Source organism: Populus euphratica, unplaced genomic scaffold (assembly GCF_000495115.2).
Source record: "Populus euphratica unplaced genomic scaffold, PopEup_1.0 scaffold155.1, whole genome shotgun sequence".
Classification (NCBI taxonomy): domain Eukaryota; kingdom Viridiplantae; phylum Streptophyta; class Magnoliopsida; order Malpighiales; family Salicaceae; genus Populus; species Populus euphratica.
In genome coordinates, this window is record NW_011499929.1 from 525,243 (window position 1) to 552,542 (window position 27,300).

The following is a 27,300-nucleotide window of genomic DNA, read 5'->3' on the forward strand; positions in this document are numbered from 1 at the left end:
CTCATTTCAGATGATTTTGATGGAGAACTGGTAAGAGAATGTCATCCTTTCCTTCCCTTCCCTCAACTCTCCAATCCCTAAACAGATTTGTTCTATATGGAAACTTGCTCATACTTGTTCTTTATATTTCATGGTTGCTCACTTTTTTTTTTTTTTTGCTTGATTAGTTCCCACGTTATATAAGCTTCATGAAAGGTGCTGTGGACTCCAATAATCTTCCCCACAAGTTGCTTTTTTTGCTTTTTAATAAATATAAATGTTTCCTATTAGTTTGTGTATTTTAATTAATTTTATAAATTTTAAAATTATATAATTTTATAATAGTCTTGGAAAAACTTAAACTAATAATTATTAAAAAATAAACTTATAACCTAATTAGTTAAGCTATTCAAACAATTTTGTACTAGTTTTTCTAAACCTTGTGAGAAGTTATCTAACTAATTTTAATCTTTTTTTCTATGGTATCTTTGAAGCTGCGAATTATGAGGAAATGCTTCGCTCAAAAGGAACTTGATATGATTTTGGGCCTGTTCATGAGTGAGAATAGAGAAGTAATGCTATTTCAATTATAAAATTATCTCTTTCTTTTTTCCTTTTTAATGAAAGTTTATATCACTAGATTTAAATTTATGGAGAAGAAGAATTATTTAATCAACCAGGTCAATATAAATTAATGTACCAAGCTTTTATTTACCAATTAAATATTAAGATTTTTTATAAAATCATGATAATTTTATAAAAAAATAAATTTTGAAATATAATACCTAATATTAAGTTTTATTCGAAATTTTTTTTATTTAATAATATGATAAGAAATAAATATTAAAAAAACCAAACACTAACATGATGCTAGTATGTTTTTTTAAAATCATGGTAACTTTAAATAAAACAAATCGAATAAATCATAAAATTTAATTCATAATAATTTTTTAAAATTATTTTTTATTTAATAATATAATAAAAAATAAATAACTATAAACCAAGTACAATACCAAGATGTTTTTTTCAAAACATAAAAAAAAAATCAAAATATATAATAAAATATAATTCTCATAAATCTACTATTAAAAATAGAAAAAAGAGCATATATATTATGTAAATGATTTTGTACACTATGACCTAAATATTAATGTAGCTACCTACCATCATGGAAATCGTGGTTCAGTATTATGCACGCTTGTCGTCATGAAAATTACTGCGTGATTCTTTTTAATCAATTTAGTTAACATTAATAATCAAGATTTCATACACCTTACAAACAAGACAGCAGTGGCTATTAATTAAGGGAGTATTTTAAAATGTGATGGTAATTATTGTTTAAATTATTTATTTTAAATTATTTTTAATATCAATATATTATAGTAATCCCCGCAGCCCACAACTCACTGAATATCCTGTAAACCCAGTAGGCATATAAGGCACCGCGGGGATGACAGGCGTGCACACCAAGACTCGAACCCAGGTGCAGTGGAAAGAGACAAACCCCTTCTACCGCTAGACCAAACACTAGTTTACAATGTGATGTGATGTGATGGTAATTATTGTTTAAAATATTTATTTTAAATTATTTTTAATATCAACATATTAAAATTATTTTAAAAATAAAAAATATTTTTTTAAAAAATAAATTAAAAACACGTTTTAAATATAGCTGTCTAAGACAGTTATAAAATATTTTAATTAAAACATTATTTTTATATTTTTTTATTCAATGACTAGTGTAGGGGAAAAAAAAGTGCTGTGTAAATCAGAGTCTACCGCAAGTCAATGCTCCCACAAAGGCACAAACAGTGACATTAGCGAAGGTCATAAATAAAAGACCGGCTTTAGATAATCTCATATTGTCCGGTCTTGTCCCTGCGTAGAAAGTCGCGGGATGAGCCCCTCGCATTTGTCAAGCTCAAGCAGCCTCAACACTGGAGGACAAAATGGTAAAAGAGTCATTTGAATTATCTCTCAGCTCTTCTTTGTAATCCGTAATTGATTAATGGTGGTTGCCTTCTCTCTTCCTTTATCGATCCATTTGCCATCGCTTCTTCAGGTCAGTACGCCCTCTCCCCCTCCCTCTCCATTTATCATTAGTTTCTGTTTGGTTGCTGAGAAAACAGATAGAGGAAACGTTTGGCTTTTTCTTATAGTTTTTGGTTTAGGTGTTGAATAGATAGATTTTTTTTTTTTTGCAGTGAATTAAAACCTAGGTTACGTTTCTGATTGACTGTCAATTTTTATCTTAAAAAATATCTTCGAGAGGTGAGATTTGGTAACTTTCTTAGAAAATTTGGTTTGACTTTTGTAACTTTCTTAGTAACCAAACAGATCAACTCTTCTTTGGATCTCCTTTTCTCTTATCAACTTTTTTTGCTTGTTACAACTTTGTTTTTTTTTTTTTCTTTTTCTTTAAAAAATTAGTCTGATTGGTTAATGATGTTGAATTCTTTTTTTTTAAAAAAAAAATGGGGTGTGTGTGGCTTTATTCTGGTTTAGCTGAGTTGTAACTGATCTAGTCTATCTATGTGATCATGTTCAATATTCATTAATCATGCTGTATATATATGTATCATATGAATACCCTCTGGAAATCATAGTTAATCCTCTCTCTCTCTCTCTCTATATATATATATATATGTATCATATGAATACCCTCTGGAAATCGTAGTTAATCCTCTTTTATTAGCAAAACGGAGTTCTTGTAAAAAAAAAAAAAAGGATTATTACATATTATTTGGATCAGAAATGTGCTAGACTGAAGAACTCTTTTTCATACTTGGGCGATGTTTTTTTCTAAATTATTATTATTACTTCTTTTCACATTTCCATAGCTTGAATTTTAATGATAGTCATAATAAAAGGAGGTGGTGATGGATGGATGGTGTGTTACAGCTCCTTATGACAATGACAGGAAGAAATGACTAATTGATGGGCACATCATCTGGCTCTAACATTCAACACCCTTCATAAAAAATGCTTCCTCCACGACAGCAACCGTGTGCAGCTGGACTACAAACATCACTGTCCTTGGTGTCTTCGGATCTTCACTTGTCCCCTGACGCACAGGAACCAAGATCAAATTCTGATAATATTCGTGAATCTCCTACAGAAAGTGCTAGTTCACAAGAAACTTGGCCTACTGCTGATGCCATGATGAAAAAGAAGATGGAGAATGACAAGGCAGATAATGATTGCCCTGGACAGTCCATCATTCGTCGCGTCTCAGGTGCAGATAAGATTTCTTGTCGTGACATAGCTGGGGAACGAGTTGACATAATCTCTGAGAAGATGCAACATTTACCTGATGACTTTCTTGATGAGCTAAAGAATGGTCTTCGGGTTATGCTTGAAGGAAGTGGTGGTTCACAGCACAGAGAGGAATTTCTGATTTTGCAGAAGCTTGTTCATAATAGGTCTGATTTGACAGCAAAGACTTTGATTAGAGCACACCGAGTACAGCTAGAAATACTTGTTGCAATAAACACTGGAATTCAGGCATTTTTGCATCCAAGTATTAGTCTCTCCCAAACTTCCCTGATTGAGGTCTTTGTGTTTAAGAGATGCAGAAATATAGCATGCCAAAACCAGCTTCCAGCTGATGACTGTACCTGCGAAATATGTGCCAACAAAAGCGGTTTCTGCAATCTCTGCATGTGTGTGATCTGTAACAAGTTTGATTTTGAAGTGAATACATGCCGTTGGATTGGTTGTGATTTGTGTTCTCATTGGACTCACACAGATTGTGCTATTCGTGATGGACAAATTTGTATGGGCCCATCTTTTAAGAGTGGAGCTGGCCCTACTGAAATGCTTTTCCGTTGCCGAGCCTGCAATCGAACATCTGAGCTCTTGGGGTGGGTTAAAGATGTTTTCCAACACTGTGCACCAGCATGGGAACGAGAGGCTTTAACAAGGGAACTTGATTTTGTTAGTAGAATCTTCCGAGGAAGTGAAGACCCAAGAGGGAGGAAACTCTTTTGGAAGTGCGAAGAACTTATTGAGAAAATGAAGGGTGGACTTGCAGAGTCAACAGCTTGCAGAGTGATATTGATGTTCTTCCAAGGTATGTATTATGCTAAGCATTATATAAATAGTCCTCTCTCCTTCAGTATTGGAAGAATATTCAAGCATTAGTGCACTTTGCCACAACAGGCTGCTTAATGCAGTGCCTAAGCAGCTCCAATACCATTTTACATGTGTGCGCCTAATTTCTTTCTACAGATATTGTGTGTGTGTGTGTGACTATTTCTTTTTACACATATTATACGCGTGTGCATGTAACTTTTTGTTATACAAAATTTTATATGTGTGTGTAACCTTTTGTGCTTATGTTTGATGAATTGAAATCCTTATAAGTTGTAAGTGTAGTGCATAGTGAATAGAGATATGAGATAAGAAAAAAAATTATGTTAGGTAAATCAAGATTAAAAAAAAAGGTTTGGTAAAGGTATAATTTAGTGAATGGGGATCCTTAGTTCTTAAGGATAGTAAAACACTGTTGTCAAACTATAAAAGAAATAGTAAAACATGATTTCTATTTATACATTTGAATGTAGGTTAATGAAAGTTCTATTTTGGGAAACATATAATTGCAGTTTTTTTTTTTTTTTGTTAAGAATGACGATTTTGAAAGGTGAGGTAGTGTAGTCCATGAAAAGAAAAAAAAGTATGTAGTGTAAAACATTTTCCCTTTCATTTTAATGTTGGATGTAGATCAATCACAAGAATTTAATTTCATATGCGACCAATCTAAAGAAGAATTAGAAAAGTATTATTTCCTTGTTCATGTGGATCAATTAACTGAATTGAAGCCTTTTTAGTTTCGATAGAAGTTTTAACACTCCAAAGTTATTCTGATATTTATATATAGTTTTCGTAGTATGGAGGACATATATCATTTAAGTCTTGTATTAAAAACAACACCCTATTTAAATAGAAAAAAATATTACAATTGAATGAAATTTGTTTGACCATTTCAATAATGATGCTACACAAATTGTTTCTTTCTTTCTTTCTTTAATTTTTTTTGTTTTTTTTTTTTTAATCTTTTGGTGCATGCCATTTAATATACAATTAAATGTAGTTTAATCCAGCCAATGTTGTGAATTATGCCAAAAAAAAAAAAAATTCCTTCTATCCTTGCATGTGATAGAGAAAATGTTCTTCAAATTGAATTAATCTTTGTCTACTTAATTTGTCTATTTTTTTTCTCTATATTTGTTTCTGTAATAAAAATATTGTCCTTAGAAAATATTAAATTTTTCTCGAAGATTGCTTGAGCCTTTGGAGCTTCTAATATTGTAGCTGAATAAAACTAGAGCCAAATATATTTTATGCTATTTTTTTTATAATCTATGTTTAACATAAAAAATGCATATTGTCTCAGTGAATATGCCTCTCACTGTCATTAAGGTAACATCCAAGACAAATTTGAGATAAGACTATATCTTAAGACATATTAAGAGCATATATATAATTCATGCAATCATTTTTTTTTTTGTCCAATAGTGCAGATCGAGACAAATTAATGAATTGAATTGTCAAAGTGATTGACTAATCACTTGGATGCCATGGGTAAAGCAGACATATGAATTTTGGATGCTCAATTACTTTCAAGCACTAATAGCTGCTGTATTTCATAGATGTACAGAGTTGAATTAGTTCAGTTTATAACAAAAAGAGATGGTGATACAAAAAACTCTATAGTTAATAAACAGCCAAAATTTAGAATGAAAAATAATAAATCACCAAAAGTTTCGGTCTTGTTAGAAAAAAATTCTGTGTCAGCATTGCTCCTACTTGCTTCATACGCATAGATAATAGAACTTATAATAAGTACAGGACTATAATATTGCAGACATGGTGAATTCTGGGAGAAACTACCAAAAGATTGTGGAATCTCTCATCTTTAAAAGTCTTCAGGTTCTTAAGGTGCTTGACAACCAAATCCCTACTTGCTGATGTGAAACCCAAGGTTTGCAAATAGAAAAGTAAACCACCTGGGTTGATTGTTGATGAGCTCATAGATCACAAATAGTCTCTCTTAAGATCTGTACCTTAGAGTGATGATCATGAGAAGATAGAATACCCTAGCATTTAGTTATAGGACGTAAGCAAACACAATTTTTCTTCTTTAGCTGTATAGAGATCGCAACTTATTCTTTAAAAAATGTGCGGTTTCAAGGGGTCTAATAGTAAAAAAAAATAGTAGAAAAAGGAAAGGGAATAAAAGATTAAAAGATAATCTCTTTTATTTGAAGGGAATTTGGAGTTAAAATATGTATTTATGATGGCTAAAGTACCTAGGATTATTATAATTAGTAAGGGTATTTTGACAGAGTTGGTACTTTTATCTATAATTATAGATTCATGATATATGATTTTTATGCATTCTTCCCTGTGATTATCTCTCTTGTTTCCTATGATTTACTTGTCAAAAGAATGTTTCCATTTTTTGCAGAGGCAAATAGAGTTTTCTTTCTTATATACATATACACACATATATATATATAAGGTATTGTTGCGTTATAACAATGTTTAAAGACTTTTTTACCTATTAGAGCTCCATTATACGGTGTTTTTAATTAGTGGGTTGAAAGGACTACATTTACCATATATGGGTAAATCATTGCATCATACTTTATTTGGTCTGCTTGTCCTGTAAGTGAGCATGCCTTATATAGACATGCTAAGAATATCTCTCTGTGATCAGAACCTTTGACATGCTTATGCTGAAAGTCTATTAATGTGACTGGAGGTGATGTCTTCATTCTATTGTTAGACTCTTAGTTCAAGCTGATTGGCAAGGCTAATCATAGCATCTGTCTCTTGTTTCTTTGAGCTTCAAGGCTTCATCGTTGCTCTGCAGTTTTTTGAGTAATCACTCTCTTTTTTCTACACTTGGCCTTATGGTCCTGTGGGGAGTCCACATATGGGTTTCATGTGTATGTAATTTGTTTTGATGGCCACCTGAACTGATTGCTTCTTAACTGAATTATTGAATTCGGTATTTGAAATTCAGTAGAAATCAATTACATGAAATTAAAATTCTATTTTGCTGTATTGCTCTTTGAAGAGCTTGAGGTGGACTCTCCAAGGAGCCTGGAAAATGGGGAGGGTGGGAGGCTAATAGCCCCGCAGGAGGCATGCAACCGAATTGCTGAAGTGGTGCAAGAGGCCATAAGGAAGATGGAGATGGTGGCTGATGAGAAGATGAGAATGTTTAAGAAAGCACGCATGGCTCTTGAGGCATGCGACCGTGAGCTGGAGGAAAAGGCCAAGGAAGTGGCAGAACTAAAGCTAGACAGGCAAAAAAAGAAGCTACAGATAGAAGAGCTAGAGAGAATTGTGAGGCTTAAGCAGGCAGAGGCTGACATGTTCCAGCTCAAAGCCAATGAGGCAAAGCGAGAGGCTGAGAGGCTGCAGAGAATTGCGCTTGCTAAGACGGACAAATCAGAGGAAGAATATGCTAGCAGTTACCTCAAGCTACGTTTAAGTGAAGCTGAGGCAGAGAAGCAATATCTATTTGAGAAGATTAAGCTGCAGGAGAGTTCACGTGCATCACAAAGCAGTGGTGGGGCTGACCCTTCACAGGTGTTGGCATATTCCAAAATCCAAGAAATTCTTCATGGGTACAATGTCCCCCCAAAGACAGAAGCACAGCCAAACGATCGCCACCATTTCAGGTCAAATCCCTGAAGAAGCTGGGTTGCTCCCCGCCACTTTTGCTCGTAAGTCAGTAAGCTTTTTCTCCACGTCATGTTTGTACCCTGTCTTTCACGTCCTTCATTCGGAAAGAAAAAGGGGGATCGATTTCATCTATATCGAAACCCGCCTTCTGCCAACTTATATAGTAAGGATTGACTGTGTTGTTTAGAAACGTTACTCTCGTTGAACAAGTGCGAATGAAATGCTGTTTGGATTCATTTGAATGTTGTGGTTTTTTGGGTGTGATTGGGAGTGGTGTGACTATTCATGGTAGCTTTTTTACGTGGAATCAATACAAAAAAAAAAAAAAAATAAGCATGTAAAACTTGTTTCTATGGTGGTGTTTTGTGCAATAAATAGGCTGTATATAAAAAAAATTAAGTTACCCAACCACGTCACACTCTTAAATACACAATTAATCAGCTTGTTCATTACCAATATAAATATTTTTTGTTTGTTTTTATGTTTTAAATGTATTTTTTAAAAACATTAAAATTTTTAATTTTTTTTCTTCAAATTAATAGTTTTTTAGTGTTTTTAGATCATTTTAATATGTTAATATCAAAAATAATTTTATAAAAATAATAAAAAGTTATTTGAATATATTTCCGAGTGAAAAGTATTTTAAAAAATGATCATAACTATATTCTCAAACACTTGTTTAAGAATGAGGCAAATACGTGTTTAAGAATGAGGCATGATGAAGTGAGGTTTAATTTTATTTTTTTTGTTAGATATAATCTTTTTTAAAGCACAAACTACAATTTACAAGGTGTTTGTTTTGTATTTTAAAAGTATTTTAAAAAAAATTAAATTTTTTTATTTTTTTACTTTAAATTAATTTTTTTATGTTTTTATATTATTGTAAAAAAAATATTATTTTGATATATTTTCAAGTAAAAAATATTTTGAAAAGTAATTGTTATTACATTTTTAAATACCCTTTAAAAACAAGAAGGCTTAAGAGTGGTAAATGTTGTTTTTTAAAATGTTTTTTTTTTAATATATTAAAATAATAATTTTTTATTTTTAATATTAGAAAAAAACTAAAAATATTAATTTAAAACTAAAAAACATTAAAAAAAATTTCAGAAGTGCAGTTAAAGTACAATATTAAACAAGATTTTACATAAGTACTAATTTATAATAAATTTGAAATACCACGTATATTCGTAAATGTAAATTTTTATTCTGAGTTATAGACAGATCACTAGCTATAAACTCATCAACATCTTTAAATCATATTTAGATCATATAATACAATTTATCTAAAATAAAGCGCGTTAAAAATGATAATATCTTCTTTGCTATAGCCAGTATTTTACCCTAAAATTTTAAATAAAATCAATTCACTTAAATTTTCTAATGATGCTAAATCAAACTACCAGATAATAACTTCTTGACCCCACATGTTACAATAGGCTTCAAGAAAGAGATGGGGCTCTTTATCTAGGCTGGATGAAGAAGGATCTGGTGGCATCTTGTGCATGGAAGTGATGCATGCTGATTCTATTTTTCTCATTTAGGAAAGCCTGCAACCAGCTGAGGTAGAATCTATAGGTTTTCCTCTTTTTTCTCTTTTCTTTCTTCCTTTTTGTTTTTTTTTTTGGTCGTTAGCTTTAAATGGTTTGAAGAGGAAGGCAGTGGCCTCAGCTTTGTACTTCGCTTTTACAACTCATAAAGTTAACCAGTTCTTTGGAACCAGCAGCTCAGTGCTTTGAACTTTTTTGCTTTTCCTGGCCTTGGGGGAACCATTCTAAGGTTTCATCCTCTTAGCCTCTGCCCATACCAGTTTCCTAATGAAATGCTGGAATTTTTTTCATATGATTCTCGATCACTGACATGAAAGACAAGACCTGCACAACGCTAACAGAAATTGAATTGTGATTTGTTAAATGTTACAAGAACTGGCATTGCATGCAGGGATTCCATTGGAACAGTTTTGAATGGTAGAGGTCTTGTTTGCAAGTGCAGGTCAATAGCGCAAGGAGAAGCATTAGCCATCAAGATTCCACCTCTATTGCCTATGTCCTATTGTCGAAGATATAAAGCGCCAGCTTGATAGCATGCCTAACGTTATAGTTACAGTAGTAGCGTGTTGCAGATTGGATAGCTAAGGCTGTCAGAACCAGCCCCTTCCTCGAAATTGTCCTGATTGGGTTCGTAAGCAGCACTTTGCTTCTACCGAGATATCTGTGGTCTGAAACGCTTGTTATGTTGAGCTCAAAAAAAGAAGACGACTTGCTGTCTGTCAGTTTACAGACATGAGGCCTGCTTCGAATGAGATATGGGCTTTACAGCAAAAGCTATTAATTTGACAGTTCGAAGACAAGCGTTTCTTGCAAGGAGTAAGGACAGTGGTCAGTGCCTGAACTAAAATGTACGGAATGCAGATACAGGACGTACCAAACTAGCTTCCAGGAATTGTAACTCGCGTTTGGAACATCTTTTTACCTTGTTCAAATGCTTTTACATCAAAGCTGTCACATATCCGATACTTCCTGTTATATTTAATGATAAATTGACCTATAAGGACTGATTTATAGAGCTGGACTTCGTTTCCCTCGATTCTAAAAGTCAATCTGTTTCAATTAGCTTAGGGCAGGCTCTGAATTTAGCGTGTGCTGTTCATTTGGACTACTCTCTGGACCTGGAGTGATGGTACGAACACCGCAAGCAGCACTTTCCTCTTTTGATTCAGTTCTTGACTCGCCAGCATGTTGCTCCGTTGATCTACCTGCTGACACAGGATTGGCATTGAAAACAATATCAGTTGCTTTCGTGGCACATGACTAGCCATTTTTCTGCTCCCTTGATTCACTTTCATGGCCTGAAACGCTTTCTTTCCATAGATTTCTCAACTCAGAATTCATTTTCTCCTCCGATTTGATGTTGGAATCCGCACTATTATAAGCAACCATGTCATGGGAAATGGGAGATGGCATCACTTTCTCCTGATTTTGCACCTGACACGCCATTCTGGATGGTAGTTGTACAAGTGTTGAGACCAGTTGTGTTTTGAGGAACAGTCCTCGAAGGAGGCATATCGTGATCATGTTGTCCCTCATAGCTGGTTATAACTAATTTTGGGTCATGATATGCCCTCTCTACGTGTTTCTTAACTGGACATCCGAGACTGGAACACCTGTAGTAGCTCCTACATAATGGAGGGTAGATCAAAGTCAGCATGTAATCCGAGTACTTTGGTCTCCACATAAAGAAATCACAATCTCGCCATTGTCCTACCAATATAAGCAGGCATCGCCTGACTTGTATTCACAACCAGAGGGATGAGATGTAAACTAAACATGTATAAACCAAGGTCTAACCTTGTTGAGTTCATTAAATTTGGCAGTTACCTGGGATTTGGATTGCCTTTAACCAATTTCTGCCCATATTTACGCCAACGATACCCATCATTGACAGTGTCAACCTCGCATTTTGTTTGAATGACAAGATGTGGCTCACCAGTTGGCTTATCTAAAGGGGTAGAATCATCATTACAGTTACGTTTCTTCCTGTAGTGTTCATTTGAAACAAAAGAGATAGATCACACGTGAAACAATAGAGTAAAATAAATTTACAGCCATTTTAATAATTTTTCGTGCTTGAAACAATAGAGTAATATCAATTTACAGACATTTGATTAAATTACCGTTGTTTTGAGCGTTGATCATCATCAATCTCATCCCTTATCCTATTTGGTTCTGATAGCACACGCTTCACATACTCGCTGGATGTAACAGTAGAAATCTGAGAGGTAGTTGTTGGCTCAATCGGATTAGGTGCCTGACTTTCTTCATTTATCAATTAGTGAAAACATAAGACAACACAATAATGATTACTAGTTAGTTAAGAGCAAAAAATGAACAATATGGTGATTTTTCCCTGTTACCTTCAACAGCAGTCAGTAAAAGATTATCAGGTTTTTCTTCAACAATGGACAGGTCGCAACCAACTGCTTTTGGGAGGTTAAGTTGAGGTTTGGGATGCTCATGCTCACCAATGTAAACGATATCAGCAAGCTTCCCATCATGTGAGCACTCCAATTGCTTTTTCACTTGACAACTTGGATGTGTACATTTGTAATAGCTCCGTATAAATTCATTTCCTCTAACAAGTTTCTGCCCATATTTTCGCCAGCGATATCCATCCTCTGACACTTTTTCCCGCATGATAGAAGGACTCCATCTTTCCTGACCAGATTGCAAGGAATGGAGATCACTGCCAGGGGTATGTGACAATTTCCGTGGTGTTAAAGAAGAAACACTTCCTTCTTTGTCCAACTGCAATATACGCCCCCCAGTATTCTCCAAAGGTTTCTCAGGGGCATTTGAAGGAGGAATTCCTTCTTGTTGTGAAGCATCACCTCCACTGCCACGGGTCTGTTGTGCAGTGTCAGTCCCACCATCTAGGCTCTGTCTTTTCTGCAATTCTTTGGGAGAAACTTCCTCTGATGAGACCATGTTAATTTGGTAAGTTATAGAAGAAACCAAAGAGATAAATTCAAGGTGCTGTTAATACAATTGACAGCACACTTGAACAAATGGCACATGGTGGTGGCTGTTCATACCTGAGGAAGCATCAAAGTAAAATTAATAACAGTGAGAATTTACAAATTGACAATCGATACCCCCTAATTCAAGTTTCAAACAAAAATTTTAAAACTTCTTCAGTCATATGGAAAACTTAAGAAAATGTCAATGAAAATATGGTAATCACTATCAGGTAAACCTGATTTTGAATTGAGGCATGATGAAGAAAATGTCGATGAAAATTTTGTATGTGCATCAAGCACAGGTAGAAATAAAAATACCAAGCACTTTAATAACCATTTTTATCTTATTTTGAGCTGTTGCATCCCAACTGCTGACTGTGAACTCAACATTCCTAGAATATTTCAAGTAAAAGATACAGCGGACTTACATGTTATACACAAAAGGATGTGTATCAACATTTTATTTGAAAATTAACACTCCCATCAAACAAATCAATGATCTTTGGCAGAGAGACACTAACTCCCTTAACAGCAAACAAGCCAAATGATGCACATATTCAATCAACCAACATGCTAGACAATCCCTTTCACATATAAAATAATGGACCACAATGTTTCAAAGTTGTGCCTGCTTCAAACAATTCAGAAACCATTTATTTCCGGATACTCTCACAACATATTCAAATGTACAACTAATTTGTAATGCTTCTACTCTGTTCCATGGTAAATAAATAATCCATGAGCTTGCGTTGAATAATTCCCCCGCCCCCTTCCCAAACAAAGTTAAGAGCAACCCATATTAGTAAATAAATTCCATTCATGATTAATCAGAAGATCAAGGCAAAAATTTATATATTCTTTGCTCGGTTGCCAAGAAAATTGATCCAAAAAATAAGTGAAAGAAATAGTTTCTTTTTCACCGATAATTATTTTTTTTGATAGACGCACCATCATGCCTATATCAACCGAGATTAAGTCCTCTTCCTAAATAATCTTAAGGCCATATATTCAGAGAAATTTAATAAATTCCTTCAAACCCAACCCCAAGGCTAGAACCAAAAAAACCAGGGAAATAAACCTCCTTAACCACTAGTTCATACCTTTGCGGTTTAACCATTTCAATTCTGATAATCAAACGAAAGTCAAATTGCTGCAGTCAACAGTAAATTGCTATAATTTTAACAATGCTAAGACCAGAAGCAGCAGCTTTTGGTTCCAGAATTCAAGTTCTATCTATTTATCCCTTGCATTTTCCCAAAGGAGCAAATTATAGCTGAAAACTTAAATAGCATACATAATTAGAAATTAAAGAGTAAATTAACACTAATAAACAGAAGAACAAAAAAATCAAATAAAAATCTTAGAACAACTAGTCATAAAGTAATAACTAGAGTAAACCATATATCTTCTACTCTCGTAATTTAAATTACCTAAAATACTAACCAGTCGTCATTTTTTATTTTTATGATGGTGATGACGATGATCAGGTGGTTCCACTCCCACGCGAAACCCTAGAATTCTAACTCTCGACTCAATCAGGGCCGTAGATCGCATCGGAACCAACTGGCGACTACCGAGATTCCGATGAAGGTTTCACCTTGTTCTTTTTTTTAGCCGGTGTAGGTGAGCCCGAGGGAAGGGGTTTTGGGCAGTTTTAAGGTTACAAAAGCAAGAAAAGTCTAATCAGACAGACAGGCTGCGTCCGAGAGGTGAGAAAGAGAGGGGACAGCACGGGCATCTTCAGTATCGAGTAGAAAAAACGCAAGAGCAAATGATTCCGTGATTCCTTGCATAGAGAGAGAGAGAGAGAGAGTCTGTGCTCCTGCTCCTGCTCCTGCATATATACAAATCCATGTTTCTTTTGACAGATTCATTGCACTTACATTTGTATTTTAAATTTTTCCAATAATTTAACAACACTTTAAACCTCGTAAAGGTATTTTCATGTGCCAATATATACAGTGTAATGTAGATTGTTATAATAAAATTATTTATTTACTCTGGAGTGGGAAAAAAATGGATCTTGAGGCTGGGGTTCTTAGTTTCTTATATTGGTTAATTGGTTATGTTTAGGGTGTATAAGTTTTTTTAAAAAAAAATAAATAATAAAAATATTATTTTACCTTTAAATTTTAAAATTATTGATTAACAGTTTTCTTGACTTTTTACAAGTTTTTTAATGATAAAAATACTTATTTTTAAAATTAATAAAATTTAAAATTATTAGCTTTTTTACTTTTTACAAAATTTAAAAAATTATTAGGGTATTTTCAGTTTTTTCATTGTTTATAATATAAGTACAAATTTAGCTTTAGATTTGACAAAAAAAAATAGTTTTATATATAAGGGTACTTTTATGCTTTCACCCAGGTATTTTGTATAATTAATAAGGTTATTAGTGATATTTTAATATTTTTATATTTATTTTTAAATATTTAAATAAAAAAATTAGTTAATATATGCTGATTACACGCTAACAAGTAAGTAGTATTTACATTATTTAGTTAAGGTGTGTGACATCACCCGATAACCAAATATGACCTTTCATTGTTTTTATGGATGTACAATCATATTCTTTTCCATATAGAATGATGCATGTCAGCTTATGGTGATTTAATTGTTATCGATAGTCGTTTATTTTTTTGTTTTTTTCCTAACATATAAAGTATATTTATATCCTTTTTATTTTTTTTTAATTTCAATCCTTATTTTTTTAATTTTTTATTTTATACTATTCTTTTTATAAATTTTTTTATTTTATAATCTAGTCCTTCAATTATACTTTTTTATATGTTTGATTTTCAATTCACATCCTTTTAATTCTGATTTCATTCTGATTCCTTTTATAGTTTTAGTTCTCTTTCTTTTAATTTTTTATTTCATTCTTATTTTTTTTAAAAAAAAAAAATCAATTTAGTACTTTAACTATAATTTATCATTTTGTTTTGTTTTTAATGTCAATTCTTATTCTTTTAATTTCTTATTTTGTTTTTATTCTTTTTATAGAAGTTTTTTTTTTCAATTTAATCCTTCAATTACAATTTCTTAAATGTTTTGTATTTTATTTTGATTCTTATTTTTTTATTTTTTAATGTTTTTTTCTTTACCCTTTTGTTGAAGGTTTTTTTTTTTTTGCTTTCAATTGCATCCTTCAATCAAAGTTTTTTTTCAATTTAACCCTTAATCTTTTGATTTTTTTTTGTTAAAGCTATTTTTCAATTCAATTTAACTTTCCAACTGAAAATTTTTATTTTCTCTCTAATTAATGATTTTTTTCACCCTTAATTTTTTTTAGATCCTTTTATGTAATTGATTTTTTTTTAATTTCATCTTTCAACATTCGTTTTGTTAAGGGTCTGGCTTCATGTAATTTTATTGTTATGTATTAGTTTAAAAAAAAATAGTGGCTTTGTCATTATCTTTAAAAACAATTTCTTGTAGGTTTATCACTATCTCATGATCTATCATGGGTTTTGCTTGCTATTTTTTAATATAAAAGTTTTTAGAATTTTTTTGTTTGTGTTTGATTTTTCAAGATACTATTTCTAAAAAAATATTTATGTTTAAATAATATTATTGATGTTTTGGACCTGGTGTAATATTTTTTTTAAGGGTGCGGGTTTATTCAATCATTCTTATTTTTTTTTTATTTTTTAGGTCATGGATATTACATTTATCTCTTTCTCTTTCTTTAATTTTTTTTGTTTATTTACATAAATGGTTGTCGATTAATTTAATTAAATATTTGTATAGGCTTTTGATTTACACTTTAATATTTTTATATAAGAAAACACATCGAAGCGGCTTGCATACCTTGTATTCTTTTTTAAAAAAATACAACCCATGGCAAAGCATGAGATAGATAGCTAGTGTGAACCTAGTTAATGTTATTCACAGTTTGGTTCGAACTACAAAAACCAATAAAACTAAGTAACTCAAATTTTAAAAAATAAAAATTGAATTAATTATTTAGTGAAATCTTGATAATTAGTTGGTTTTATACATGTTGGATTAACATCATTCTAATGATATCTAAAGTAGAGAAGTTAGATATTTAGATTAATAACATTTTAATTAAGCATTATAAATTATTAAATTTTTAAAGATTTTAATTGTTTAAATAAATAAATTATTTAATTTTCGAAATTGTGATCATGAGACATCTCGACATCAAACCTTGATAAAGTTCCATAAACATGTTTGTTTATTTATTTTCAACACTTGTTTTTATAAGGGAAGACAGTAATGTGTGCTTGGATTGAGTTTTAGTTATGCAATGAAGGCATGAGACACATATTGGTGAGATTAAACTCACACTTCTGAATGTTACTACGTGGATTGATCTTTTGAATAGAACCATTGTGACAGGGTATGGAGAGTCATTTAACATATAAGCTTTATGTAATCTTCTATTACGATGATGAGTGTCTTTAATCAGTGTATATAAAAGTGTTTGTATCATCAAGTAAGGTTCTAATTCAATGGTGGGAAGGGCTTGTCTCCTTCCTTCGCATCTGGGTTCGAGTCTTATTATACATGTCTGTCACTCCCGTGATGCCTTACCTGCTCACTAGGCTTGCAGGATATTCAATGAGCCGTGGGGATTAGTCATGGTACGTGTAAGCTGACTCGAACACCCCATATCAATTAAAAAAAAAGTATTTGCATCGAATTAACATGGATAGAAATTAATTTTAAGACAATATATATATAAACACTCTTTAACTGTGGGGTGTCGAGATTTTGGCATCCGTATCCCCACGTGGAGGAGCGATTGGACATGTCGGCTATTTTATAAGGATTTCATCATGACCGTTAGATCGCCGTCGTTTCCTGCTCTCTTCCAGAACCATTAATAATAATAATGATAATGATAAATAATAAATAAAGGGACACAAATCCTAGTCACGTCACTCGCACACGGTTTTCGCGCATCCATTCTCAGTCTACGATCTTCAAAAGCCTAAAGAACCCTAACCCTAACCTTCAAAATCTCCCAATTTCCATCACTCAAATCAGTTGCTTGTAGAAAGACTAACCCTAATTCATTCTAAATCATCATGCTACTCTCTCCAGGACACTCACCACGCCACCTTTCATCTCCGTCACCATATTCAAATTCCGAAAATACCCTCCAGATCTCCAGCAATTCCTCCTCTATCAACAACACCCCGATAAACCCTAGTAAACACCCCACAGTTCTTGACGAGGACACCTATGTGGCCACCATCGAGAAAATCATCGAGCGCGACTTCTTCCCTGATATCTCGAAGCTACGTGACCGTCTTGATTGGCTCGAAGCTATGAAATCGGGCGATCCGATCCAAATTCGAGATGCCCAGTTGAAGATTATGGAGCGCCGTGGCAAAAAGTTAAACAATCCCAGCTCCGACGGAAGCTTTCGGAGTAGAAATCGAACCCAAACCCCAGGTTCTACTTTTATGCGTAGTCTTACTCCATTTGATGAATTTGATAGCAGGATGCAAACACCTAGCGTTGTTATGGATAGGGGATTATCTGGTAATGCAGAGTCTAATGAGAATGAAGTTGCTGTTGATAAGAATTTGAGTTTAGACGAATTTTTTAGGAGATATACGAGTGAGGATAACGATAGCTTTTCAAAGATATTGGAGAAAGTGAATAGGAAAAGGAAGGAGAGATATGAGCATTTGTTAGAAGGTGAAAAGGAGGATGTTAAACTGATTGGGGATGCGAAGAGGGATAGGATTACAGATGGTTTTGGAACTTCTGATCAGCCACCGAGCACATTGGAAGGATGGAAGTACACAGCGAAGAATTTGCTGATGTATCATCCGGCTGATAGGGGTGAGGCTCCATTGACTGAGGAGGAACAGGCTGTTAGATTGAAGGGTTTGACTAAAGAAATCAATAGGTCCAGCACACGTTTTCATGGTAAGATGTTGGATACTAGGCCAAGAGATGATGGTGTTGTTGAGGTGCTTTATACTCCTGTAGCTGGGGCTACTCCACTTCCTATGTATGATAGGGACGGGGATAAGGCAAAGAAGTATGATTTGGAGGATTTGAGGAGGACACCAGATAGGTTTTATGTGGAATCAGGGAAGAAGGCAGATGATGGGTATAGTTTTGTTAGGACACCATCACCGGCTCCTGGAGTTGATGAGTCACCATTTATTACTTGGGGTGAGATTGAAGGGACACCAATGAGGTTGGAACCTGAGGATACCCCAATTGATATTGGTGGTAGTGGCAATGGGCCGCATTTTAAAATCCCTAATCCACCTGCACGGGATGTGAAGGCCCATTCATTGTCGAGGGAGGCTTCGCGAAGGTTGAGGGAGAAGTCAAAGATGTTTCAAAAGCCACCATTGCCCTCTCCAAGTAGAGGGGGGAGCGCTAGTCCAAGTGTGCGGACGCTCTCTCCTGCTGCACAGAAGTTTGTGAGGAATGCAATTTCCAGGTCTTCATCCTCTGTAGATGAAACCCTCCGTGCCAGTTATAGAGGGGCAAGTCCAGGAGTTGGTACTCCTAAGAGTGGAAGGAGTATCTCGAGGTTTGGAAGAGATGGGAGCATAAGTTCCAGGTCACCTTCTGTAAGGGAGAATTCTAATCCTCCTTGGTAAACTGTAATCTTTTCAATAGTGTTATATTCTGCCAAGCATTTGTGTAATGGCAGCATTTATTAGCTATAAATGATGCCTTTTGTTTTTAAGGAACCATGTACCCCCGCCTTTGTTTTCTTTTTTCCTCTGTTTCTATATAACTTGTGGGTTTAATGAAAAGAAGAAATTATGAAGGATGTGTCATGCGGGAAATTAGTACTCAATAACTGCTCTTACAATTTAAGGGTTCCATTTTTATTTTTTATTTTTGTGTGTGTGTGTGTGGTTTGAAGGAAAGATGTCTAGGATTCAAGTTCGCTGTTTTGGTAAGCCGGTCAGACATTGTCAATTCTCAGTTTTGGTTATGCTGGATAAGTGTGAGGATGGCAGGAAACATTGAATTATTTGATGTACAATTTAAATTTCTTGAGGACATCTAATTGGATCCTCATGTTGGATCAACTTATTGTTCTAGTTAGTAGGTTGCTTGATAGAAGTCAATAAATTCATTTTGATTGTCAAGGGTAGTCTGGCCAATACGAATGGTGCTTCTGAAATGCAAAACAAAATACTTAATATTCTATAACTCCTTCAATTCAAACAATAATCGATTGCGATTATTAATATGATTCTCAGATTTCAAGGCTGCTGCCATGTTTATGCTTCACTCATTACAGTGTTAGCAAACAGGGTTCTGCAGATGATAATAAATATAGAAAATGATTTCATTGTTAATGGACTGCAGTGCTTAATGTTCATAATTAAGAAGACATTATTATAGAAGTTTATTAGTTAAGCAGAGATTATTATGAACGACTAGTAACTTCTTTACTTGGACCCTCTGTGCGCCATCGTTGAGATGTGGTCGATGGTTGGAGCAATCCTCACCTTTTAGTTGTGGAATGTCACCATGGGAAGCGACTTAGTTATCATCTTCTGGGCCAAATGTTACCATTGTGATGGCCATACTTTAGTGGAATCCAGAGGCAATGTACTTTTCTGGTAACCAGGGGCTTGTCAGGTGAAGGTCCAGTTGAGATAACATGTTGTCAATCACAGTTTATATATCTTGACCACCATCGACACTCCATGATATAGTCCTTCTGCTGGACAGGCAACAAGTAGCAGGATGGTTTTAGAAAGTGCTTCCATGTTCAAGTTATAGGGCATTGGAGGCAAGCACGGGTAACCCATGAACGAGGAGGACAGTGAACATGCTCAAAACTCCATTGCTTTAAGCGCAGACACGTCTGGAGTCAGGAATACAAATTAAATCTGTTTGTTTGATTATAGAGAACAAGCCAGAATAAAATATATACTGTGTATTCCATGCTAAGGATGAGATTTTTGTTTTCTACTCATCGATCGGCTTCACTTGGAGGTTCAGTTGCTGAGATCATTGGACAAGAACAAGCACATCATTGCTGAGCTCCCTCAATTTGAAAGCGTTGAAGATGTGGTCCGAGCAGGCTTGAGAGTGGTTGGAATTTCTTCATTTGCATGATTGCTGGCCTCTTTCACAGAGATTTGAATTGCAGTAACATTCATGTCAATGGTAACAGTATTGGCCAGGTAGGTAATTAATCACTGCTCAAATCTTTCTCGGAATCAAGTTCTTCACACCTTCAGTTATTTATTTCTAGGTTCCTTCTAGTTGTTGGGTAGCTTTACAGAGTTATTATTATTATTATTATTATTCACACCATTCAATTATTATGAAGCTATGCCACGTCTAGAAATTGTTCCCTGTGATATTATATAAAAAGTGCAAGATTTTTGCATATTAATTTAAAAAAAGTTGGAAATTTGAAATAAACCTTGACTTCAATTAATTGGGTTACAGAAACCATCCTAGACATGACTTGAAATTTCTCTTCTGATGGAGGTTTTGCTACACCCCAGACCAGTGCACTCTTGAATGGTGAAGATTGGTCGTCAGAATGGTTTTATATAACAGAATCTGATTATGGATGGCTATTTCACCTTGTATAACAGAGGCTTTTAGACTCGATCGGTTGGGGTAAAACCTTAACGGAAAAAATCAGGTTTCATATGGGGTATAGATACTAACTAGTCCACTCAACCCCATTCAGGTAAAACCTTTGGGGAAACAATCAAGTTTAATATTGGGTATAGTCCACCCAAGCCGAAACCAGCTAAAACCGACTCAAAATAAATAAATAACCTTATATATCAAGTTAATTATGTAATAAATTATAACATTTAGGTTTGGTTTCATTTTAGGTTGGTTAGGGCGGCTTTGGGTTATGAATACCCAAAACCCAATCAGGATCAGGTTTGAATGATTATTTTAGGTTTAAGTTCAAGTATGGATAATATAAAACTCAATTCATGGATATTCATTGTTATCACTAGATCTAATCAGCTAATGTTCGCCATTTAAATTACAAAACATTTTAAGTTCACAGCAGCTTAGTTGTTGAAAACCATTTATAGCAAGAGATGATGGGAAAGATAAAAAAACCTATCGCATGTCGAGCAAAACTCAGAAAGAACCAAGGGAAAAAAAGACTGATTGAAATAATTAAAAAGGGGAAACCCAAATCCTTAGCTCTTTCTAATGATTTGCCCTCCCCTGTCCAAAGACTCCAAACAAAGCCTGCATATCATCTTCGACACATAATTAAACCACTTGGATGCTTCCATGAACTTTCCCGACCAAAAGAAAGGAACTGTTAAAATAATGGTACAGCACATCTTACACGAGTCATACTGCTTGTGCCTACGCATGCATACAATGCAATAGAACCCAAACAGACAGTAGGGAGCACTGCGCCTCCTCTGCCAAATAAGTGCTAAGTCACTCAATTCATAAAGGCATTAAGACTTGAAAAATGAATAAAGTAGTGACTAATAGATGCCTCGCATCAAAAGCAAGAGTTTCTACTGTTGAGGAGAGAAACAGTACCGCTACATTCTCTGATATAGCTAAACACAAGCAATAACAAGACACATAAAAGGTGGAGTTGAATTCTATAATCCCAGTCATGATCGAAAATATTTTTATCAGATGCTTCTCTAACTTAAATAATGAGAATGTGGGTGCAATCTAATCAAGAGAAGCAGACACACAGAACTTGCAATGAGGGCAACACTGAATTTTATCAACACCACATCACCATGCATATAAAAGCCAGATCACGACCAACCATAGGCAGGAATCTAATTTAGTGAAATATTAGATGAGCATCTTCAAAATATAATTTGAATTTCTCAATTGGAAAATAACTTTCAACACCCCTATATTAATGACCTAATTCTATAAGCCTCATGTTATCATGAATATTAGAGTCTTGGTGCGAGTATTCTTCTACAACTACTGGTTGTCCCCCATTTTCAGACACTTAAGGTGTTGCCCTTGAGCTGCTGCCAGAATAAAATGAACATTTTACTGCTTATTAATCTGCAATGAAATGCATGGCAAACATCAAAATGTTTTGCTTAAAGATTAAGGAACATGAGGTAGAAAATAGCAAGCATATTTAAAGTACCTACAGAAGAATTATCATGGCAAGGCCTTCTTTTCATGCTCCAACACTTTTATCACCCTGCTTTGCAGCATCCTCAACAGTATCAAGAGATGCTGGAACATCCTCTATTGTAGCTTTGGCTTTTGGTTGATCAATCTTGTCAGCAGCATCCAAGAGAGTTGAATCACTGGCCTCATCTTCTGTATCAGGAAGCTGCAAGTCTTTTGCCTCTTCAATTGAATCAGGGAGCAGCAAGTCATTGGCTTCTTTAATTACATCTGGAAGCTGCAAGTCATTTTCCTCTTGGATTGTATAAGGAAGCTGCGAGGCTTTGAGCCTTTCATTCGTGTCAGGAAGCTGCGAATCGTTGACCGCATTTGTTGTGTCAGAAATATGCAGATCATTGATCTCATCAATAGCACCATTGGGCTGAACCTCATTAATTGTTGCATCAAAGAGTCCGGAGTCATTGACCTTGTCCGATGCATCAGGAAGCTGAGAATCATGATCACTTATTGTTGCCTGACAAGTTTGTGAGTCATTCATCATATTTGTTGGCTCACAGGATTGGGAATCATCAAACACTTTACTTGCCTCACCATATATTTTTCTCTCGTTGACCTCAATAGTTGCATGGCAAGGCTGAGAGTCATTCACATTGTCAGAGTCTCTACAAGATTGAGAGTCAATAATGTCCTTGGTAGCATTGCTAAGCTTTGCACCATCTTCCTTATTAACCACATTTGGCAGCTCTTCACTATCACCCTCGCCAGCTGCATGAGACAGCTGTTGAGGATCAAAGTTATCAGCTGCCTGGCATAACAGCAACTGACCAACCTCACCATCTGCCTGATGCAAGTGCAACTGATCAGCCTCGATAATTGCACCATAAAACTGAGGCTGGTCATCCTCACTTGCTTCCTGATATTCCATTAGATCACCCTTTCTCCTGCGTTTCCCAATACCTTTCCTTCTTATCCTCTCCTTCCCCCTTGACCTTTTACCTTGTTCAATTTGAGGGGGGACTGAAGGTGTGGCTGGACATTCAATCTGGTCCCTCAAACAGTCCTGTGCAATAAACCTGATCCTCGAAATTGACTCAAATTGCCGTCCATGCAACCCTTTTGTTGAGAATGAATCCGCTAAATAAGCAATTTCCCTTAGACCAGAGATCTGCAACAGTTAAAGAATAGACCATTAAAGATTATTATAAAAAGTAAATGTAATAGCAAAATTGAAGTTTGAGCATAGTCCTACCGTCCTTTGGAACTCAGATGAGAGAGAGATTGGCCTTCCAACAACTTTGCGAGTAATTTTCCAGTACCATTGCATGTAGTCGCTTTCATCCACACCATCATCCCCATCCACAATATGGAGTTGACGATCCATCCATTCATTAAGCTCCGACTCCATTTTCCCAGACAAGTCAACCCCACCATCAACTCCTCGACTCTTTCTCAGCCACCGCTCCACATCTTCTGGGATTGGTTGAAGCATGCCATATTGCCTTAGGCAACGATCAGGAAGGTGTCTTTCTGCCTTGTCGAAGCATATGAGCATTGTCTTTGATCTCCCTAAAATCAAAGTATTTTTTATATCTTTTGGTATTACAGTACTGTCCATAATTTTGTAAGGAAGCCACTCCACCTGTGTGTCAACACCATGCCAGTTGAATTAGAATTTTTTTTATTCAGTAAGTGGAATAAGAACTGAACTGAAAGCAGTAAAAACCTACATCAGTTGTTTTCAATGAGTCCAGTGCCTTGCGGTAGAAAACAACATCACGGTTTGTTGTTGGCCCGCTTTGTTTTCCCTTCCATCTAAGTACAAATGGAAAATGATCGTGGATGGGGTCCCGATTAAGCTTTGGTCGGCCCACATTCAGGTGAAAGTAGCTCCAACACTACAGAAAGCAAGAACCAGTCAATACCAATATTATTTATCCTAGGATGAAATCAGTTGCTGAAAGAAATCCTTGCAGCACACATCCTGACAAAGAAAAATAAATAAATAAAGGACACGCCAATCTCCAAGATGATCAATGGATAGCCATAGTTAAAACATAAATAACCTGCAGTAATGTTAAGCAACCTATAGTTAAAACATAAATAAATAACCTGCAGTAATGTTAAGCAACCACAAATGGTACTTTGAGATTTAACACATGCATTGCCGAGTGCTCTATACAAGAAAGCTAATGCTGCTGCTCCCCAGGCATACTCCCCAGCTTCTTCAAAATATGCAAACAAAGGGAGGTACATTACTGGAACCTTATTCCCAGTGGTTGTGGAAAATATTGTACTGCCCACAAGGTACAGAAGATAAGCACGAGTGCAATGCTCAACTTCTTCAATAGGTGCATCTTCAGAACAATGAGAAAAGAACTCCTTCAACCAACTTAACTTCACCATCCCGCCACTCGCGTAGTTAGAGTCTGGTGCTTTCCCTAGAAGCCTTTCACAAACCGAGGCACAAGTGGTGTGTGTCATTCCAATAACAGGCTTCCCATCAATCGCAAGTCCGAGCAACAATGCAACATCTTGAAGAGTAACAGTCATTTCACCAACAGTGAAGTGAAACGTGTTGGTCTCTCTCCTCCACCTCTCAACAAGAGCTGAGATTAGAGGATTGTCAAGACTAATAGCCGGAATCTTTCTCAAGTAACCAAATCCAGCTTTCTCCACCAACTCGATTTGTTTAGGAGTTAGCTTCCATTCACCCAGCTTCGAGGTGTGTTCATGGCATCTTAGCGCACCACGCTCCTGGACACCACCACATAAACAAAGTCTTAGCAGAGCGCAAACAATGCATGTGCTTTAAAGTAATGATCATGAAAAGTAAGACACTATGTTTCCACAAAAACACCAACCTGGCCATCCCAAACTGCTGAGGAGACATGCTTGTCTTGATCATACAGTACACTACCATCAATGGGTCCGGGATTCGTATCCATTCACTGTTTCCCACCACCACCAACGTAAGCAACTGCAAGAACTCATTATTAACCATCCAAAACGCCTCTTTCAACAACTAGCTTGCAGTTATTATTAATATTTTGTAATGATAATAATGAATTAGACTTGAATCGAAATCTTCCATGGATATCCAATTTTTAATTTGCTTAACCTAGATTATTGTTCCTATTGGCTAATAAATAAGTTAAAAAAATTAAAACTAAGAAAAACCAACACCGTGGTTGTAGTAACTAGCTCTGGCTGCAGCTTCCGGGAAAATGAAAAAACAAGGAGGAGGAGGAATAGGGGATAAAGGAATTACGAACCTGAAAAGGGAGACTGGGATAAATTTTTAGCAAAACGACGACGGAGAAAGAGTTCTGATTTATCTCCCGCTACGACCAGGAAGGAACTGCTTCGAAAACAAAACGACGGGTTAAGCATCGAAGCGACGTGATATCAAAACCTACAACTAAACCAGCCTCTCGTTTTGGGTTGAACGCGTGTCCCTATACACGTGTCACTTTTTCAGTAGTCTAGTCGTAGCCCCAATTTTTAATGATATGTTTGGGCTATCTATTGTTTCTTGAATGGGCAACTTAACTACCCTTTTTTTAATGATATCAAGAAGCATTCTTGTTTTATTATTTTTAAAATATAAAATTATTAAATACAAACGGTATACATTATTCATATTATAAAATTAAATTTTTTAATGTATAGTTATTTACCAATTTTTTCAAATCAATATTTAAATTGCAACTTTTTTGTACTTATTGAAATAGTTGGTTATTGATTTATTTAATTAAATGCATGTATCAACTTTTTAATTTAAAATTGAGATTTATTTATATTAAAAAATACATTAAAAAATCTTAAATATTTATTTTTTATATTGAGAAAAAATATTTTGACTCATGGCAAAGGGTAGGTTGAAAAATTAATTAAAAGAACCTAAATCATGTGGTACTTTTATAGTGTAAATTTCATAAATCATCCCTTTATATTTTTACTATGGAATATAGTAGTATTATATTTTTTTTTATTTTAATTTAATTTTTAAATTTTGTTTCTTAATTAGATCATTTTTTGGCTAAAATGATGACCGTTTGTTTCAAATTTGTTAGGGGCAAGATTTAAAGATAAATAACAAAGTTAAAAAAAACATGTAAAAACTTAATGGTCATTTATAAATTAGCAAAAGTTTTTTTTTTATTCATCTATTATTTTACTAATACATCTTTAGTCCCTTACAAATGTAAAACCTTAGTGGCCATTTATAAATTGGCAAAAGTTCTCTTTGATTCATCTACTATTTTACTAATTCATCTTTAGTCCTTTCAGTTTTAAAAATCCTAGTATCTAAAACTCCATTTATCTTATTTTTCATTCTTTGGGTTTCAGAAAGGAGAGAGAGAGTTGTCTAATTTCAATTGAAGAGAGAGAAAATCTTTGTTTAATGATTAATATTTAAAAGTGTATTTTTATCAAAGTTTTATATCATCATTTTGCACTTAAAGTATCAATAACTCCTTAACTAAAACATGTTTTATAATAACAAATCTGATACGATAAGGTATCTTTAATTTATAGTAAATATTCATTCTAAATGCAGGCCTATCACATAAATAAAAGGATTGATTGATGAGTTGAAGTATTGAAATTGAAAGGGGAGAGAGAGGGTCAAACTTAGAAAAAAGATGCTGGTGCAATTCAAACTGGAATACTGTACAGTAATTGGGTCATATCTGGAGCTGTATATCTCAGATTTAGGTCTACTTTATATGAATGGAAATCTAAGACATAAGCCTAAAATTTTCATGAAAAGTCAAGACTTAATTCTGCTGTTTGGAAGTTCAAATTTTAGCAACAACGTAAAAGTTTGAATATGTCATGCAGTCCAAATGTTGTTCAGTATTCAACCCATATCTCGAGTACTAGAAGTCCAAATGACCTTAATTTTTTTTTTCTAAAAAGCTAAGATAATTTCCTAGAATTTTCATATGGAAGTCTAGTTCAAATTTTGACGTTATCAAGGTTATTCAGACAAGAAGATAAGGATTGTCACCAAGTCAAGA

The 27,300-nt window shown here is 34.5% G+C and overlaps 3 protein-coding genes and 1 pseudogene across 9 annotated transcripts; 2 read left to right on the forward strand and 2 right to left on the reverse strand.

The window, feature by feature from the left end:
* Positions 1 to 1,937: 1,937 nt before the first annotated feature.
* LOC105135922 (OBERON-like protein) lies at positions 1,938 to 7,923 on the forward strand. 3 transcript variants are annotated; one of them, XM_011041029.1, is made up of 3 exons: positions 1,938 to 2,041; positions 2,881 to 4,051; positions 7,064 to 7,923. In XM_011041029.1, exons 2-3 carry the CDS (start codon positions 2,962 to 2,964, stop codon positions 7,684 to 7,686), a joined length of 1,713 nt encoding a protein of 570 aa, XP_011039331.1. In that variant the 5' UTR covers positions 1,938 to 2,041; positions 2,881 to 2,961; the 3' UTR covers positions 7,687 to 7,923. The 3 variants fall into 3 exon arrangements, with proteins under 3 accessions (XP_011039331.1, XP_011039332.1, XP_011039329.1); XM_011041030.1 differs by having other exon boundaries at positions 1,939 to 2,041; positions 2,900 to 4,051; XM_011041027.1 differs by having other exon boundaries at positions 1,948 to 2,041; positions 2,838 to 4,051.
* A 2,339-nt stretch (positions 7,924 to 10,262) lies between these two features.
* LOC105135923 (probable WRKY transcription factor 20) lies at positions 10,263 to 14,052 on the reverse strand (annotated as a pseudogene).
* A 3,016-nt stretch (positions 14,053 to 17,068) lies between these two features.
* Positions 17,069 to 18,990, forward strand: LOC105135924 (protein DGCR14-like). The gene has a single exon (XM_011041031.1). The coding sequence runs from the start codon at positions 17,254 to 17,256 to the stop codon at positions 18,796 to 18,798; it is 1,545 nt and encodes a 514-aa protein (XP_011039333.1). The 5' UTR covers positions 17,069 to 17,253; the 3' UTR covers positions 18,799 to 18,990.
* Positions 18,991 to 21,897: 2,907 nt separating this feature from the next.
* Positions 21,898 to 25,689, reverse strand: LOC105135925 (serine/threonine-protein phosphatase 7 long form homolog). 5 transcript variants are annotated; one of them, XM_011041036.1, is made up of 7 exons: positions 25,549 to 25,689; positions 25,138 to 25,224; positions 24,386 to 25,030; positions 24,004 to 24,171; positions 23,526 to 23,915; positions 22,294 to 23,441; positions 21,898 to 22,201 (listed from the first exon to the last, which is right to left on the reverse strand). In XM_011041036.1, the coding sequence occupies exons 2-6, from the start codon at positions 25,219 to 25,221 to the stop codon at positions 22,323 to 22,325; spliced, it is 2,406 nt and encodes an 801-aa protein (XP_011039338.1). In that variant the 5' UTR covers positions 25,222 to 25,224; positions 25,549 to 25,689; the 3' UTR covers positions 21,898 to 22,201; positions 22,294 to 22,322. The 5 variants fall into 5 exon arrangements, with proteins under 5 accessions (XP_011039338.1, XP_011039336.1, XP_011039334.1 ...); XM_011041034.1 differs by having other exon boundaries at positions 21,898 to 22,164; positions 25,138 to 25,253; XM_011041032.1 differs by having other exon boundaries at positions 25,138 to 25,253.
* Positions 25,690 to 27,300: the final 1,611 nt, after the last annotated feature.